Genomic DNA, 17113 nt, shown 5'->3' with positions numbered 1-17113 from the left:
GAAAGCAATAGTAGCGACAGGAAGCTGCTATTTCACAGCATTTTCTGTTACAAACAAGGCTTTGGCTCTGTTTCTGCAACAGCTTGCAACTGTCATCTTATGTGTATACTCTAATGGTAATTCAGTGATTTATTAAAGATAATTTTTGTATACCTTAACTTGAGGCATTATGGTTTTACCAGGCTAACTAAAGTGAAGTCAGAAGGTTTTAGATAAACATAAGTCTAGAAAATAGAAAAATGTAGCTTCTAAGTGTTTTTTTAATGAAACAAGGTCATTCTTATTTTACTATGTCATGCGGAAGATAAGACTACAAAAAGCATGTTTCCACTGTGCAGTCTCATACAGCTAGATACTTTGTGTATTTTCAAAAGCTACTAGCTTTAACACAAAGGCAACAAGCAAAAGTTTTAAGGACATGTTTGTGTATTACAGATTCTTGGGACTTTCTAGAATACCATTCACTCAGAGAAACTATTTGTATCAGATTCAAAGGGATCACAGGGAATACCCATTCTTACTGGACAGCTTATGCTAATATTTCACAGCCTTCTGATGCTGTTTTCAAAACATTCAGAAGACAAATCAAGACCAGTTACAGTCTTACCCATTTCAAATAAGCTCATTTTACATGGACTGCTTGTACCTTAGCCCCAACATGAAGTGTCTACTTACACAAAACTATTTTGAGATAAACTAATCTGCTAAAGCTATAAGTAAGAATGTGTAGCAAACATTAATTTACTAAGTGACATAGGTTCTTTAGTCAATATATAAGAATACATTTAATAGGATAAATGTGAGTTCAATGCCCTTCTCAAAGCACTTGGGACTAAACTTCCCTTTCAGAATAGTAAAAGGAATATGCATGTTTTCAGCTTTCTGCTGCAGCTTAATATAAAGGTAGAAAACTGAATGAATATAAGAAAAGTGAAGCCTAAGAATGCAAGCCAAGTCAACTCTTAGAAAAAAAAAAAAATGCAGCTGTCTGGAAAACCTTTTTCCATAGTTTTCTTCAAGGGCTACTTGTAGGAAAGTTCAATGCATGAATATTGGACAGTGTCAAACCTCATCAGCATATTTCATAATTCATAAGCTGAAAGGACATTATACTTCCAAATCAAATAAACTGATCAACTAATACAGCAGATCAGGAATTAAGTTTCCTGAAAGATATGCCCCAGATTATTTAAAAAAAAAAAAAAACAAACACACATAGCATTTAAACAGAGGAATGACTTCTCAGATATTGGTACCCTTGCAGTCTTGCATTGTAAGTTTCAGATAAGTAGTCACTGTGCAAGAATTTACACAGATCAGTTTTTTCTGCCTTCTACCAAAATAATGGCAGAGTATTTTCCAGGTACTCTAAGGATGTGGAATTTCTTCTCCCTTCCCCAGAAGCATTACAAGTACCAAGACTTAGACAATTTAAGAGTATATTTATGAACATTTATGACTTGCATTTTCCAAGGCCCATGTTGTAGCAGCACAACACTAAAAGAAAAGGATTAAAGATTTCATTAATGAAGACACTTATGTGTTCCCTGACTCTTGGCTGGGGGGGGGGGGGGAAAGGAGGGGGAAAAAATCAAGGGGAAGACCCCCCCTTTTAAACTTGACCCCCTAAAAGCTGGAGTTGCATATCCAATGATGTGCCAAATTTGTTGATAAAATGATGTGCCAAGAAATATTTGATTCCACTTTTTTTATTAAAATATCTCATGTATATTGCTCACATTAAAATACAATGGTATTTTAAATATAGCCACAGGTTTAGACACTCGAAACACCCCAAACCACATCACTTTAATAAAACAAATAAATAAGTCAAACTTGTTTAACAAAGTTTCAGACAATCAGGTTTAGTAGATAATCATTTCAAATACACTAGAGAAGTTTTAAGACACTGAAATACCCATATGACACTTTTTAGAACACCACGTGCAGCTTATCTACAGTACATGTACTAGAACACAGAGGCACTGGCTCTGTAATGGTGGGTAAAGTTATGAACCACAGCATAGTAAGATTCTGTTTTGCACTAGCTTTCGGATAGTGCCCTATACTAGAATGGCATTGCAAGGCATATCCAGGAAAGATGGAGTAATCTAGGTAGACTAAATCCTTTGACACACACACACGTTTGTTATCCAATTCCCAGCACAAGTGGAAGGTTAGCCTTAGCCAGCAAGTATGCAAAGCTTGAGTTAGGAATGAATTTGATTAGACATTTGACAGCTACACTCCAATATCAATACTGATTTTATGGAACAATACTTTACTTGTTCTGGAAGAAGTTATTTGAGCTTTTGCATCTGGGCAGTTAGAATACAGTGTGGGGAAAAAAGAAAACCACATACAATATTATAGCACACCCACAGAGAGCCACACTACCTGAAGGTCTGTTAACTGTCTTGCTTTATACCAAGTCAAAAAAAAAAGAGCAGATTGACAGTGTTAGGAGTTTGGAAAAAACGGAACAGGACAGCTTTGACATGGGCAAGACAATTAGAGGTCATTAACTCCATTCCCCCTTACTCGGCAAAAAAGAAAAATAGAAATATACAAACTAAATTTGCACTGCAGGACCATGGATATTTCAGATTGCATCAGTATACTTAATCTTTCCTGAAAGTGTCCCAAGAAGTGAGGAAGAAGATAGCAGAAAGGAAAAAAATTCCTGGCCAATATACCCAAGTACAACAAAAACACATCAATTCCCATTGTAGAGGCACGATTCATAGAAAGCTGTGTCTAAAATTTCCAATGGAAACAAGTACAAATACTAGTCCAAAAATAAATAAAATGTAAATTTATCAGTTATTTTGCTGGTGCAGTGCAAGGTAAGTAAGGTCACAGAAGTGCAGTATCACCCTTTTAGTATAAATACTCCCTACATAAGTCAGAAGACCTACAAAACTAGTCTCAGAAAGAAACCTGTGCAACACATTTAAGATGGACAGCATGCTTATAAATCCCAGTGTCTAGGCTACCTGTTTAAACATGGTTTACCCTTCTTTTGTCTCAGGTGCTTAAGGGAATTCTGAAGCTTCATCAGAACCAAATTCGTTTGCATCACGCACTTCCTGTAAACAAATTATGGTTTTGATCCCAGTATTCAGTAGCAGTTCACGCTACAATGAGCTTTGATATATCTTTTTAGCATTGTATTAAAAGCCACAACAAAAAGTATTTCCTAAATTAGCAACTAAATTTGAATTATTCGTGTCTGGCATTGTGTAAACATTTCTTTCAGTTCTTTTTGCTTGACTTCATTTATAGCTTCTGGTTCTGCAGGGCTCTTCTGGACCTTTGCCACAGCAAAATTAATCCCTTGAGTCAATCCTGCTTGTGTGATGTTAGCAACTTGGACCATGGAACTGCGAATTTTAGCAAAGGGAGAGACAGCTCTGCTGCTGTTACTGTCAGCTGGAGAAGGAGTAATATGGAGTCCTGTCTCAAGTATACCAGATGCAGATCCTGGGCTTCTATGAGATTTACTGGAGTAGGTCCCATCAACAGCTAAGAGCTGAGGATCTGGCTCAGTAGACTGCACATCCAACTTTGATGGCCTGGAAGGAATGTCTCTGATAGTTTCAGCCTTAGTTTCTGCCTTTTTAGCAGTATTATTGCTGGTTTGATTTGTTACGTGACAGGGCTCTTGAGAGCCAGCCTCAGCCTCCAAGACATCTGCTATCTTATTTTGAGCATCATGTACAAACCTCTGGCAGTACACATCAATAGGTTTAGCAAATTCCATCTCCACATTCTCAGCAGAAGGCATGGGTACGTCTTCACATTCAGATGTGCTAGCCTGAGTGACATGAATCTCAGATGGAACATGAATGCTAATGTTCATGTCAGTGCTGCTTATAGACTGGGACCGACTGCCTAATCGGGGAGCTGAAGCAATGATACCACAGCTAGGCAGCACATAGTCTGTCTGCCCTATGTTCTCTAGAGAGTCAGTTAACTGGTTGTCCTCATCAGATTTAGAGTTAGTCAGGAAGTCATCTGAATGGAATGAATCATTATCTGATATTTCTATATCAGATTCAGTATGGACTTTAGTCTCTACCACCGGATTCTCTAGAGTTTCAAGGCTACTATCCGATTTCCAAAGATTAACTTTCAAATTTGGTTTTAAAAAGTTAACTTTCACTTCAGGTTTTGTAAAGCTGCCTAACTTCCGAAGATTGCTAATGTTTACATTGGATTTGGTTTGTTTTACTTTCTGATTGAGAGATGAAAACTTGCTCAGTAAATAATTCTTGCCTTGGGCCAGGGACCCTCTGTTCTGAGACCGAATGCCAATGATGTCTTCATGAGGTTTACTGCTCTTCCTGCAGGGAAAAAAAAGAAAGTCTCCACTGTACAATTAACAAAGTTTCATTTATAAAACACCAAGTACTCACCATCTACCATCTTCTATTTTCATAAGAGATAGACGTTTTAGTGAGTAACAATGTCTTTTCATTACATAATTGTACCCAAGTAAACTAAACAAATTAAAACACAGTAAGAAGAAAACAAAGGAGGGTTACTAAAGAACTTCAGCTAATCAAGGAGGAAAAGCAAGCTCACACAGACATTTTTAGTTTTAGACAAAACTGGATTATATATATCTATAACCCTGGCATTATTTATGCTGTAGTCAGTATCCAGATTTCGTAAATATTTACAATCTATAGTGCAAAGAAAGGAAAAGTTGTTGCTACACTTTCTATTCAGCCTGAAAAAGAAACTGAAATAGTGGCCCAATGATCAATGCAGGGAAGAAGTTGTTGAAATAGTTGACCTAGTAGTTTTTCCCTGTCAACTTATGGCTGTGCTACACAGCACACTTTTCAGTAGCTTATGCAGTCTGAATTGGAAGGGTCCATGAAACATGTTACATATCAGCTGGTAAAGCATCTGCTGAACTTCAGCTAGCCTTCCTCTATTATTTCTACTTCATCATTCCTCAATGTTAACACCTCACCAATACTTACATATCTGGGTTACTTCTGTTTAACTTAGACAGTGAACTTAACTTTTAGAACAGAACTAATTAGTCTTGGGGGGGGGGGGGGGGTTGGACATTCAAGACTAGTGTTAGTAACAGACAGCTCAAAAAACCCTACAAACAAGAAAACTCTTCTCCCCTCATGCCAAAAAAGGATTACTGGCCAAAAAATTTACTGACAGTTTCATAATGGAAATTTTTGATCTGCTATTCAACATCACTGTCTTTTTATTGTATGCTACAGAAGTGTTGGAAAAAGACATACGTTCTCAACAGACCAGAAGTTGCAAGAAAAGAGCAATTCAAGCTTGCTTTATCACCACTGTTTATACATTTGTTTTCATCTGTCTTTCTGCTACCTATGTTCTTTATTCATGTCCAAATACACTAGCAGTAGTACCTTTCCCTAGCCTCAAAAAATGCAGTCAAGTAAGTTTCTAAAGCTTCCACTGACTACAGATAAGTCCTGCCAGTTATCAGTAGTACTGCCTAGAAGTCGTCATCTCTTCTGTTTGGTATGTTCATGTCTACCATAGACTTTTACTTCAAACCCTTTCAGATTTCTCCTTGCATTGTTATTTCAGGAGCAATTATGTCTACTGCATCCTCATTAGCACTGAAGTCTTGGCATTCCTCACCAGTGGAGCTGAAAACTTCTTCCCAGACTAAACCTTCATATTTGCCTTCCTAAACTCTTACATCACTGTCATCCTGAGTTGGAAGGATGATTTCAACTTCATTGTTTACCCAGTGTTGTCAAATTTCCTTGTGACCTTTTTTCTAAGAAAATCATCCCAAACACACCTTGGACTGTTGTCTTCTATATTGTTTCAAAACCACATCTTCTGGTTATCAAAAGCAGTATAAAACAAATTCATTCCTAGTGCAATAGCTAGGAAACAAAGCAGTTTCTGGTAGACATCTCATGCATGATTTACTATGAACTGGTAGCCACTGAGAAGAGAAAAAAAGTGGAACAAGAGTCACATCATTTAAGTACTCACCTCTCTAGCTTTTTCTCAATAATGGGCACATCTAATCCCATCGCTTGCTTCGTGATTCGCAGCATCTCTGCAATGCACTGAAGAGTATCTGAAATCCAATTAGCAGCCTGTCAGACTCTAAAAACCTGAAATCCTATATTTTGAAATCTAAAGTTACAGTCACTTAATGAAACATTAATTTTATTTTCCTCTAATACTTGAACCCCAGAAGTTGCAATTTGAATTTAAAAGCTTACAAAATAAGCTTAAGGAACTAGATTCTCCTTAAGCCCTGAAGGCTGGATGTAAGTGAATTCCCCCCCCCCCCTCCAAAAGATGCATCCTTGAAGTGAGAGAACCAATAAAATTGGAATTATGTTTATTCTAATCCTTGCTGGCAAAGCTCAGTGCTCCAGGTAAGTGATTTTTCACTTATTAGTATTCACTTAGTTTAGTGAAGCAAGCAGCAAGACATTTCTAGTTACTGATTTCACTAACTAAATCCATTTCTTCCACTCTAGGAACTTAAGTCTGTCTTATTTTTTGGAGCAAAAAGACAACACTTCAATGTCTAGTTCTTAGATGGAAAAATATTGCTTTAAAATCATATCTGAATTGTATGTCTCTTTGTATTAAAACAGTAGTGGTTTAGTGTTCACACAGGAAGCCACATATAGGTATTTTTCTTCTCCCAGAGAAGTGGGTTATATTAAAATTTATCCTTTTTTAGAAGTTACTCCAAGAGTCATGGAAAACAGTGCTCACACAGAGATAAATATTAGTATATTGAGTAAATTTTCAACTATAAAACTTTCATGTATGAAACAAACCTTTTCCATCTTCTTCAGGATTGCGTACCACAGCTCTAAGGGTGTGAAAATACCCACTTGTTTCTTTGTGTTTGTAATGCAGCCTCATGCAAGAGAACTTCGGTTTGCCAAAGAGAGTAGGCTCAGGTCCTGAGAAATAAACCAGAAAGTTAGATTTTTTTTTTTTTTTTTTTTTTTAAGTTATTTGGTCTAGATGTTTCTGTAACTCAAGATATTAATCCATAATAAAGTGCAACAGACCATTCCACTGAACTTTAAAGAATTGCACATCCATAAGGAATTGGGGGCAAGAGGGATGCAGAATTCCCTCCCTTCTCTCCAACTGAAAAACCTTTGCTGCAGCAATAGAAACAGATATACCATACCTACTTTAAGTGTGCCATCAGTTGAAAATGCTGGATTTAACCTGTGAATGTTATGCTCTTTAATCAAATTAATCAGCATAACAAGATGATTTCATAAGAGCATGTTTCTAATTATAAATGGCTTTTTTCTTTGCTGCACACAGTTCTGAAAGTTAAATCACGTACACTCCATCCCCCCTTAAAGCACATTTACAATGAGTTTGTTAAAACCAGAGAACAGCTGCTTTCAGATGTATTCACACTTAAGCTAGGGAATCTCTTCTCAAACTTAATTTTTTTAATTTTGAAACCTGGCTAAAGAAGAATTTTTAAAAAGCTATGAAACAAAGATCTGAATGAGTAACTCAGAACTGCCTGCTCTGTTTGCATCAAAGGGAGTGTGTGTATATCATATAGGCATACATGTGACATCGATCAAATTGTTACTGCAATTTGATCAATAATTAAATTGATTTTGATTAAAGTGTTTGAGTTTGAGAAAAGGAACATTTTTAGAGACCTATCGAGTATCAGAGCTTCCATATCAAGCAGTACCAGAAGACATCCTGACAGAAGTGATGACTGTGAGAGAACACACAGGCTCAAGCTTGGTAACTTAACAGCAAGACATCACATTTCTAGCTACAGTAGACTACACCAGAGGTGCACAATGTATTGAGGCTTTGTTTCAGTATATCATGTAGAATGTTTTGGCTAACTGGCTCAAGCTTTTGTTGAGAGCCCCTTAGGAAGCAGGGATACCTGGGACTCGGCTCTTACCTATCTCTATTCTCTCCAAAGCGTCAAGACTTAGCCTTTGGTACTGATTCACCTTGTCAACTTCATCGTCATAGCTAGAGAGAGAGTCAGAGTTAAATGCTTTTGGCTGATCCAGAACAAAGCTACTTTTGTACTTTGTACTTTACACAGGGTAAGAGCAATTGGTAACTTACTAGGCCATGTAGTAGGCAGAATTAGAAAGTAACAGAAGAACATCCACATCTTTGTGAGTGGCATCAACGAGACTAAGGGGGAAGAAAAGAGTCAGTACAGAGCAGGGGGTAACGGTACAACTGCAATTGATCCCCAGTGTATTTTCAGGACACACTTTTACAATTAAAGGCACATTACAACAAAAGACTTCAATTTTGGTAGGCTATCTTGCATGATGTTATCTGTCCATAGCTTGTGCACTGCAGTTTTCATCGACTATAAACTGACCCACTTAAAAAAAAAAAAAAAAAAAAAAAAAAAAAACACACACACACACAACATAACACACACAGATAACAAGATACTCTTAGCAAGCCACAACTGCTTTGTCAAAGTTAAACTTGCCATAGTATAAGCAGGACCCATGCACACATTAATATTCTCCTAGCCCTAGAGATACCTAACACTTGATATCCTTCTATGTAAGCTATAAGATCAGGTCAAGCAATAGTTCACTTCTTGGACATATTAAAAATACTGAAGGGAAGATATTGCATAGACTCAATGCACATGAGTTGTGTGTGTGTGTGTGTGTGTGAGTATCCTTCACTGGTTTAGATGCTAAAGCTTAAGCTGCAGAAGACCTAACCATTATTTTTCTTGTACAAGTTAGCACACACTAAACTTGATAAGGTGACTTATCAATGAAATTACAGTTTGTACTCACTATTTTTCATGAGAAGAACTCTAAATTTTTGTCTAACGGGTCTGTAGTATGAAAGCCTAATCTAATAAGATATGGCTTTGCAGTCAAATTACACTTCCCCTATAAAGCAATAAAGAAAACAACCTCTTTTAGGGCTAGGAGTGGTTGAAAGTTCTCTTCCTGGTGCCTACCACAATTTGGCAATATTAACAAATGGATGCATAATTTTGAGAAATTGCCTGGTTAACTCCTTTATGCACCATTTATGGCATTTTGAAAAAGTTTATTTTGGAAGATCTTGACTGTACTTCATGTTTTCAGTACAAGCCACTTAAACTCACTGTAAGATTACAGGTATTCAAATCCTTCAAGGAGTCAGTCATTCCAGAAAACTGCCCATTTGTATCATGTTTAACATACCAGCTATTAAAGCAACAAATGAAGACTAGTCATTTAAAATATTAGTAGTTACAGAAGTGTCATGGTAGCAGTTGATCAGTTATGACTACTCAACAAACCTTGGATCACAGTCAATAAGTGCCCATCCTCCATGAAATTTTTCATCATCTGGTAAAAGCAGTTTCATGTAACTCTGCAACAGCTGGCTGATTAGTTCCTGATGACTTCTCACATTTTCTTTGTGCAGGGCTTCATGCTCTTTCTCTTTTGTAAATATGGAGTACAGATCCTCTGTTACAGGGATACCCTGCATCAAGTCTAGATTAAAAAAAAGAGATAATTAATAAAGGCAACAATTAAAAATAAAATATACAGCAGCAGCCTGATTAATTTGCAAATGCCTTCAGAATGGTTCTTAAAGCAGTGCAGTATGGAGAGCTGAACTCATTTCACTGAGGGAAGACAGTATTGTACCTACCAAGCTTGCAGTTTCAACCGACATTCTATACGGAAAGTTCAGCCACACACATCTTTAAAAGTACCTTAAAATATGAAACTCTTACAACCTCTGCTACATAAGTTTGACCTTGTCTAAAGCAGAACATATGACAAAGCTTTTAATAAGTTACGAACAAATTCTACACTGATCTACACTGCATATAATCCCACTGAATTGACTGGTGTTTAATCTCCACATAATAAATGACTGTTCTGTGTGGTGTCCACTGGACAGACTTGAACAGTATACACACTTAAGGCACTGTTAAAGTTTAAAGAACAGTCAAAAAGTTTACTCAAATCATCTTGGTTTGTCAAATTCAATAATTCAGCTGAGGATGGAATTTTACTCTTACCTATGACTGCTTGCCTATAAGCATCCCTGAAACGATTCAAGTAGTATCTGTTTGCAGAATTTACTCCATCCTTCATTACTCCTGCCAGCTTTCTTTCACCAGTCCTTGTGAAGTCACCCTGTTGCACAAGACATTTAAATCATGCAGACACAGAACTTCAAAGCCGTGGTCTCAGCTCTCAAAAGCTTTAACCTTTTGAAGCTCAGAACTGAATGGATGACAACCCAAAAAGGAAGTTCAAGTAACTTGCATATAGAAGCTTAAAATATATTTTCAAAGAGTCTTCATTTTTCATGGTATATTTCACTCTGCAGAGTATCTTATGCTTTTGACAGCCCTAGGATTCTATCTAATATCCTAAAAAAATAATTTGCACATATATACCAACAAGATTAAAGTGAAAAACTTAAGACATCAGGCTGAGATGTCTGAAAACCTCAGTTATTTTTGTCCTATATTTAAAAAACAGCATTGGAACAACAGAAAAGATTAGAGCTTATTGAAGGAAGGTTTGCATCTTTTTTTGCTTCTGCTAATAAAGCAAGACAAGTATAACACCCCAAAGAAAAACTGCTTCTCTGATAGTACATCACCATATAACCTCTGAAACAAAGTTTCTAGGACACAGGAGGCCTAGAACAGGAATTAAGAAGGAAGAAGAAAAAAAAAAAAAAAAAAAAAAAAAAAAAAAAAAAAAAAGGCAGTCACTTCACTAGAGGATCCTGACAGTTTTCAGACTAAAAAGTCATATAGTATTGGCAGAGCAGTTCTAAAAGCCATACTAACTAGTATTAAAAGCATTTCAAGTATATTTCACTTTCAAATTAAAAGAAACTGAAAATTCAAGTGTTAAAATTGAAGTTAAAGTGAAAAATCAGTTTAGTCTATGACACCACTAGTGAACAGAGATCTCCAAGCTGAAAATTTCAGCCCATAAACTAAAGCTCTGTGTTCCAGATTTAGAGTCAAATACCCATAATAAAGACAAGACTGTCAGGCTGTTTTGTTTATCTTCAAGAAACAGCAGTGTAATAGACTAACCAAAGTTGAGTGGAGAGAGGAAAGAGATTTAAGTCTTAAGCATTTCCAGTGTACAGGTTTTTCCCAACACCAAGTACTGGGAATACTAAGACTGTTCCACCAACGACTATATACACAGAAAGCAGCTCATAAGCCTATGGCTTTTCAGAGCTCACTAAACCTGCAAGGAGTTTCACATCTGATTTCTGATCCTGGTAGACTGCACTACAACTAAGAAAATGTAACTAATCAATGTCACCCTATCTATCTACATAGCCTGCTCTTAAGTCCTTCAGAGAACTTCACAGAACTATAACTACTGTGATTAAATTTAAGCACAGTAATGCTTAAATGCTCATAGGTCTTAAACTTAGCTCAGCTGTTTTGTATCTAGACATCGTTAGCTTTATGAAGTTAAGCCAGCACTGTCACAGCAGTGCTTGCCACTCAAGCCTTTCCTTCATTTGCACTAGATCCAACACAAAATGTTCTTATTGAAAGGCCCTATGTCTCCCAGAACAAGCAAGCAGAACACAGCTAATTTTGCTATGTACACAGAAGTTCTCTACTGGTCATAAAAGCTACTACATAACAAGCTACTCAACACTGTAACAGATAACACTTTACCCTTTACCTTTAAAGCTGCTGTGCCAGCGTACTGCCGACTTATGGCATCTCCATTGTTCGCCCATATTATCTGGTAGATTCTATTGCATTTCACTGGCAAAGGCTGTTCTGGTGGCATGACACCCAGTTTTTTTAGCTGGAATTTAATATACTTATTAACATAAGAAAACAAACACTCAGAAGTATTTATCAAGTACTCACATTGAAAATGACTATCTTGAACCTTAATTGTTAAGTTTTAAATAGTCCTTAAAAAAAAAAAAAAAAAAAAAGACCATCCTGCTCACTATCAGATAAACTTCATTGTTAAACATCACATCAAAAGAATCACCATTGGAAGCAGCAGTAGTAAGTTTACTTTTCATATTTAATGCATCTTCAAAAAGTTAGCTGAAGGAAAACAAGTTACTTTGGATTACTGAAAAGAGGAAATGCTTCAGTTTTCTACAGGGAACCATCAAAAAAACAGATATCACAACTCTAACTTGTTCAAGCTGTATCACCCATACTAGAGTCTTGTGTCACAATTTCTTTCATTGTAAAGCAAGAAGCTTCAATTTTACATCTAGAATAGAAAACAGCAGCGAGATTTCATTTCTGAGTTGAAAAAAGTGCACTACATACTTCAACACTCGCAACCAAGGAACTTCAACAGCATGGCTCATCATTAGCTTATGATTACACTATTGCTATGGATTAACTTAACCCTTAAAAGATTAAGGCTCATATACACTGTTTTAACTAACAGCATCATGCCATTGATAACAATGTCAGATTAAGAAATGCAGCTTGTAAAACACAGCAAGATCAGTGAAACATAAGTAACTGAAAACAAAGGCTTTCGTAACCTTGAAGGTCTAAAAAAAATAAAAATAAAAATAAACGGATTATTTCCTTCCAGTCACAAGAACAAGCACATTATAGAGACTTCATGTTTTGCTTCTGGACACTAAAGCAAATTTGGTCACTTCAACTTAAATTTAGACCTCCCCCAAAAGAAAGCCTTAGTAGTGACATATGTTATGTTTATTAACAATGTTTGTGCATTTTGGACAGTTACTGCTTAACATTGATACCGAAAGCAAGATGCATTACTATTCAAAACAACCAGTACTTAAGTTTTTCCAAGAGAAGTCTCAGGTATTATATGAACGTAAGCCTTTTACCACTCAATTGGTAAAGCAGTGCAACGTTCCATTCTGAAGCAATAAGTAATTGCAGTGCAGTCAAAGTTTTAGGCTGACTGTAGGGATAGCTTGGGCCAATTCATAGGCAAAGTTATAGCAACTTAAGAAGTGCTCAAGCATTATTTGTGAGCAAGATACCAATTTATATAAGATTATTCAATTCTGAAAACACTATCAAGCTCCCAGCAGAGAGCAAATACATCACATGGTTCCTAGGAAATGCAAAGGCAAGGATGCATGTAACTAAATATTTCACTTCATGCCAGTCACTTTCTAAAGCTTAGGGCATTTCTCAGTTAAGAATTCATTTTGAAGTACTTCAGCTATAAATTGGGAACAATGCAGCACACTTTATATCTGATCTAATACTACAGAAGTGACTACCGTAGTCCTCTCCATAATCTATATGGCTTGGAAAGGTTGGAAAGACTGCCTGACTTCTCAGAGGTAACAGACAGAAGAGTTGAGGTGGGGGAGGAATGGAAAACCAAAATCCCAGTCATTATTGTAGACCAGAATTTCTACATCAGGAGTTCATACCACAGATGACAAACAGGACCTGCTAGATAAAATAGAGCTGTTCATTCTTTTTATTTATTCACATGAAGGCCCTGCCTCATGCTTTATCCTTTACCCCAAGCATAGGCAAGTTTGTCCATTTTATGCTGGGCTGTAACTGAAGCTTCAAAGTTTCAGTTACAAATACTATTATGTCCTCACTGGGGAAGAAGTAATAATCACTGAGGTGTCAGAAACCACACATCAAATCAGTCAGGAAACAAATATACGGTGGGGGAAGAGGAGGAAGAAAAGAATAATAAGAGGGACCACTCAGTCTCCTTGGAAATGCCTTCTCTATGGAGGGACAGCTGCTCCAGAACATAGTAGTTACTCTCCTGGGACATCATGAATTAATTTTTCTTCTACACAAAGAAGAGGCAGCTAATCCCCCTATTTGCTGCACCAGAGTATTTCACTTCAAGCACTTGAAATAGCTTCTAGCTTTACACAGAGAGTTGAATCCAGTTAGATTTTAGTCCTTTCACATCTCTGGGGGGACCAGGGATGTTAGGAGCAGAAGAGTATTAACTTTATATTGCCATGTAACTTTTCTATTAAATGAGTATATTGTAACAGAAAAATCATCTCCAGGATGAAGACAGCCAGTCCTTTCTTCTCCGAAAGACTAGACATTAGTTTTAGAATAATTAATTTATTCCAGCGGTACATACTACTTTCTCAGCTTCACAGTTTCTCAAACAGTTTGGGAAAATCCCCACCAGAATAGGCTAGTTTAAGTGTTACTCAAGCAAAGGTTTTCTTTTCTCTTGTCCCTATGAATAATGATTAGGTTTGAGGCACCCAGAGCTTTAAAAAATTTATTAGTTATACATGCCTGCTGTTCCATGACCACTCTTGCAATAGCAGCCTGTACCACATTGGTACGATCCAGACAGTCCATGCAGTTAACCCGGAAAATTCCTTCCTGTTTACAAATAACACCAGCTTGATCAACCCTTTCAAAAGAAAAAAGAGTGAAGTTGTACTAAGACATTTTAGATCAAGTCTAATTTATCAACTTCTACAAACAGTAAGAAGTAGAAATTAAAAATTCTTACATATGTGACGTTATTTCTAGCATCACTCTTCATCCTAGCTACACCCCATTTAGAATTAGCTACTTTTGTTCCTATCTATCCTCATTCCTTAAGGCCACATCTCTTTAGTATAGCCTAGATACCCAAACACAGCCTACTTAGACCATAAACTTGATATTATATGTAACTGGATGTTTAATTCAGTTCATACATACGTAATGACAGATTTCAAGAGAGAAAAGGTACTTAAACTTGACTGCCAAAACAGAAATCAGAAAGTAATTTGACAGGACACCTCACTCACACAAAATACATGGAACAATATATAGTAATTTAATGAAATACTACAACCATATTCATCCCCAGAATACATGAACTTGAATCAGTATAAATTAAAGGTCAAGAATGCCTACTGGTTTCAACAGTAAGGTTGGAGCTTTAGGGTTTGTAGGTCATCAAGTATTTTATACTAGAAATAAGAAAAGCTAGAAGAGTTAAAGGCAGTAAACCTGAGGCAGAAGAGAGCATCTGAGGATTTTGCTGTTAGGTGTACAGAATAAAAACACTTCAGAACACAGAATACAAAGTGCTGATGCACTAGCTAGGCACCAAGAGAGGCACATAATACAAATTCAGGGACCTTCAGTTTGTCGAAGCTGATCATTTTTTGTTTTAGTTTCTCCTAAAAATATTCCATAGTAGTCTGAAACAATAAGTACCTACCAGCACCACTTCATGTCAAGAATAATATCATGAACGGCATCAGTCAATGTCTGAACATTTTCAAACTTCATTCCTCGGCTAAAATACAGAATTTCAGAGAAGTTAGTTTGAACTAAGGTAGTTTTGTTTTGTTTTAAAAACAAATCATAAAATAATTAGGTACAGATGGGTTTTCAGCTAAGTGAGAAAAAGCAGATATTCTCTCAGGCAACAAACAAGTTTGAAAGTTTAAGTAGTAGCCAATATTCAGAGCTATTTTAAAGTACAGCTAAACACCTAAATCTGAGACAAGAGAGTCAGAACTGTAAGTTCAAGAATTTGCATTCCTGAGTTAATCTATAAATAGTAAAAGAAGATGGCAGAGAAAACTTCTAGCTTGACATTTAAGAAAGCACATGCAGAGCAAACTGAATGATAGAAGCTTTGCATTTCTCTTTTCAGATCTCCCATCCCCTGCATCTAAGATGTTATCTAAGAGCAGCCAAAGCTTGGTATATGGCTTTTCATCTCATACAGCCATTCTTCCAAATGAGTCAGCTATGCATACATACGTATTTGTTTAGCCTAGTGCTGGAGAGGGACAAAGATGCTTTGTCTGTTACTCAGAACAGGATTCTATGAATATTTAACTAAGAAAAGTAATATACTCGGGTTTCAGTTAATACATGCTAACACCTTCAATAATACCCAATTTCCTAGAGAGCCACAGCAAAGAAGGATGCTAGGACAGGAAAGGATGCAAGTTGTTAGGTAAAGGTGTGGGGAAACAAGGGCATAGAATTTGTTTTTGAATTAGAATAAGATAAAGTAGCAGTTTACTGAGTACATGAATCTGTTTTGATAAAAAGCTGTTCACATTTTTATATTTCATAATGATCAAGATGTCAGCTAATGTGAGTGCATATGAATACTTTCATTACCTGAGTAGCTAAGGGCTTATCTAAATTTGATTTAGACTGATAAGTGCAGCTCACCTTACAGAAATCCTCCCTCATTCCAGTATCTACAACGTTTTAATGAGTGTTATATACCCCTTTCCTACTTTTTTCTTTTTTTAAATTAAAGGCAGAGAAGGAGAGTGCTTATTAAAAGCCCAAACTGAAAAGACAAACTGACCTACATTAGCGTTCTCAGGTAATACAGGTCGAAGGGAGATCTAGCTCTTATTACTTTAACTAAGAAAACATACTACTGTAGCTTTAAGTCCAGCATCAAACGTGACCTAAAAATTTCAAAGCCTCTACAGAAAACGAGTAGGTCTGAGCAACAAGGACATGGATTCATACACAATGCTAGCCGACACTCCCAGAAAGGGTGCATGTTAGGCTGACCTCCTTGAGCAATGCCTATAGAGATCGGTGCTTTCAGTTTTAACTGCATGCTTTCATTGGTCTTCAAAAAAGTTCTTATCAGATCAACCCCACGTTGCAGTTAGGTAGCTATGGGGAAAACACCGATTCCATAAGGAATAACAAGTACGCAAATATTTAGGCATATGCAACATCGTACTCATTTGAAGAGCCTCAGCAAAAGTAACCATTATAGCTTTGAAACAGGGATAGTCTGCCCAGCTTTATGAGTGAACCTACAGAATTAACACTCCTATACACACTTACACACTTTCCAAAGATAGCACTTGCAGAATTGGTCTCTGTTCACACTGATGGCCACAGTGTAACAGGAAACAGCCTTCACATCTATAACAGTTTTTCAGAGGAAAAGGAAACAAAAATAAACTCATGTAAAAAGTACCACCAAATCAGAACTAATTCAGGATGTTTCTACAGAAAAGAATTCTTTTAAAGGGTATTAGCACTGAGGGGAGGAGTCCTTTTTCCTCTCAGAAAAAAAAAAAAAATACTAATGATGTACTTAGTAATGCTGCATCCTTTTTCAAGCCA

At 36.6% G+C, this 17113-nt stretch overlaps 1 protein-coding gene across 1 annotated transcript in view; it reads right to left on the bottom strand.

Annotated features, from left to right (window-relative positions):
- Positions 1–1693: 1693 nt before the first annotated feature.
- INPP5F (inositol polyphosphate-5-phosphatase F) overlaps positions 1694–17113 on the bottom strand; it is a 46910-nt gene continuing 31490 nt past the window's right edge. Inside the window, exons 11-20 of the mRNA XM_026105536.2 lie at positions 15213–15290; positions 14288–14408; positions 11712–11840; positions 10058–10175; positions 9323–9521; positions 8119–8190; positions 7946–8019; positions 6822–6950; positions 6013–6100; positions 1694–4346 (exon numbers count right to left, since the gene is read on the bottom strand). Coding sequence (XP_025961321.2) covers positions 3212–4346; positions 6013–6100; positions 6822–6950; positions 7946–8019; positions 8119–8190; positions 9323–9521; positions 10058–10175; positions 11712–11840; positions 14288–14408; positions 15213–15290 — 2143 coding nt within the window. The 3' untranslated portion in view covers positions 1694–3211. The remainder of the gene's footprint in view (positions 4347–6012; positions 6101–6821; positions 6951–7945; positions 8020–8118; positions 8191–9322; positions 9522–10057; positions 10176–11711; positions 11841–14287; positions 14409–15212; positions 15291–17113) is intronic.

Source organism: Dromaius novaehollandiae, chromosome 6, assembly GCF_036370855.1.
Source record: "Dromaius novaehollandiae isolate bDroNov1 chromosome 6, bDroNov1.hap1, whole genome shotgun sequence".
Classification (NCBI taxonomy): domain Eukaryota; kingdom Metazoa; phylum Chordata; class Aves; order Casuariiformes; family Dromaiidae; genus Dromaius; species Dromaius novaehollandiae.
The sequence above is the reverse complement of the archived record's forward strand: the minus strand, read 5'-3'. Positions and strand labels throughout refer to the sequence as shown.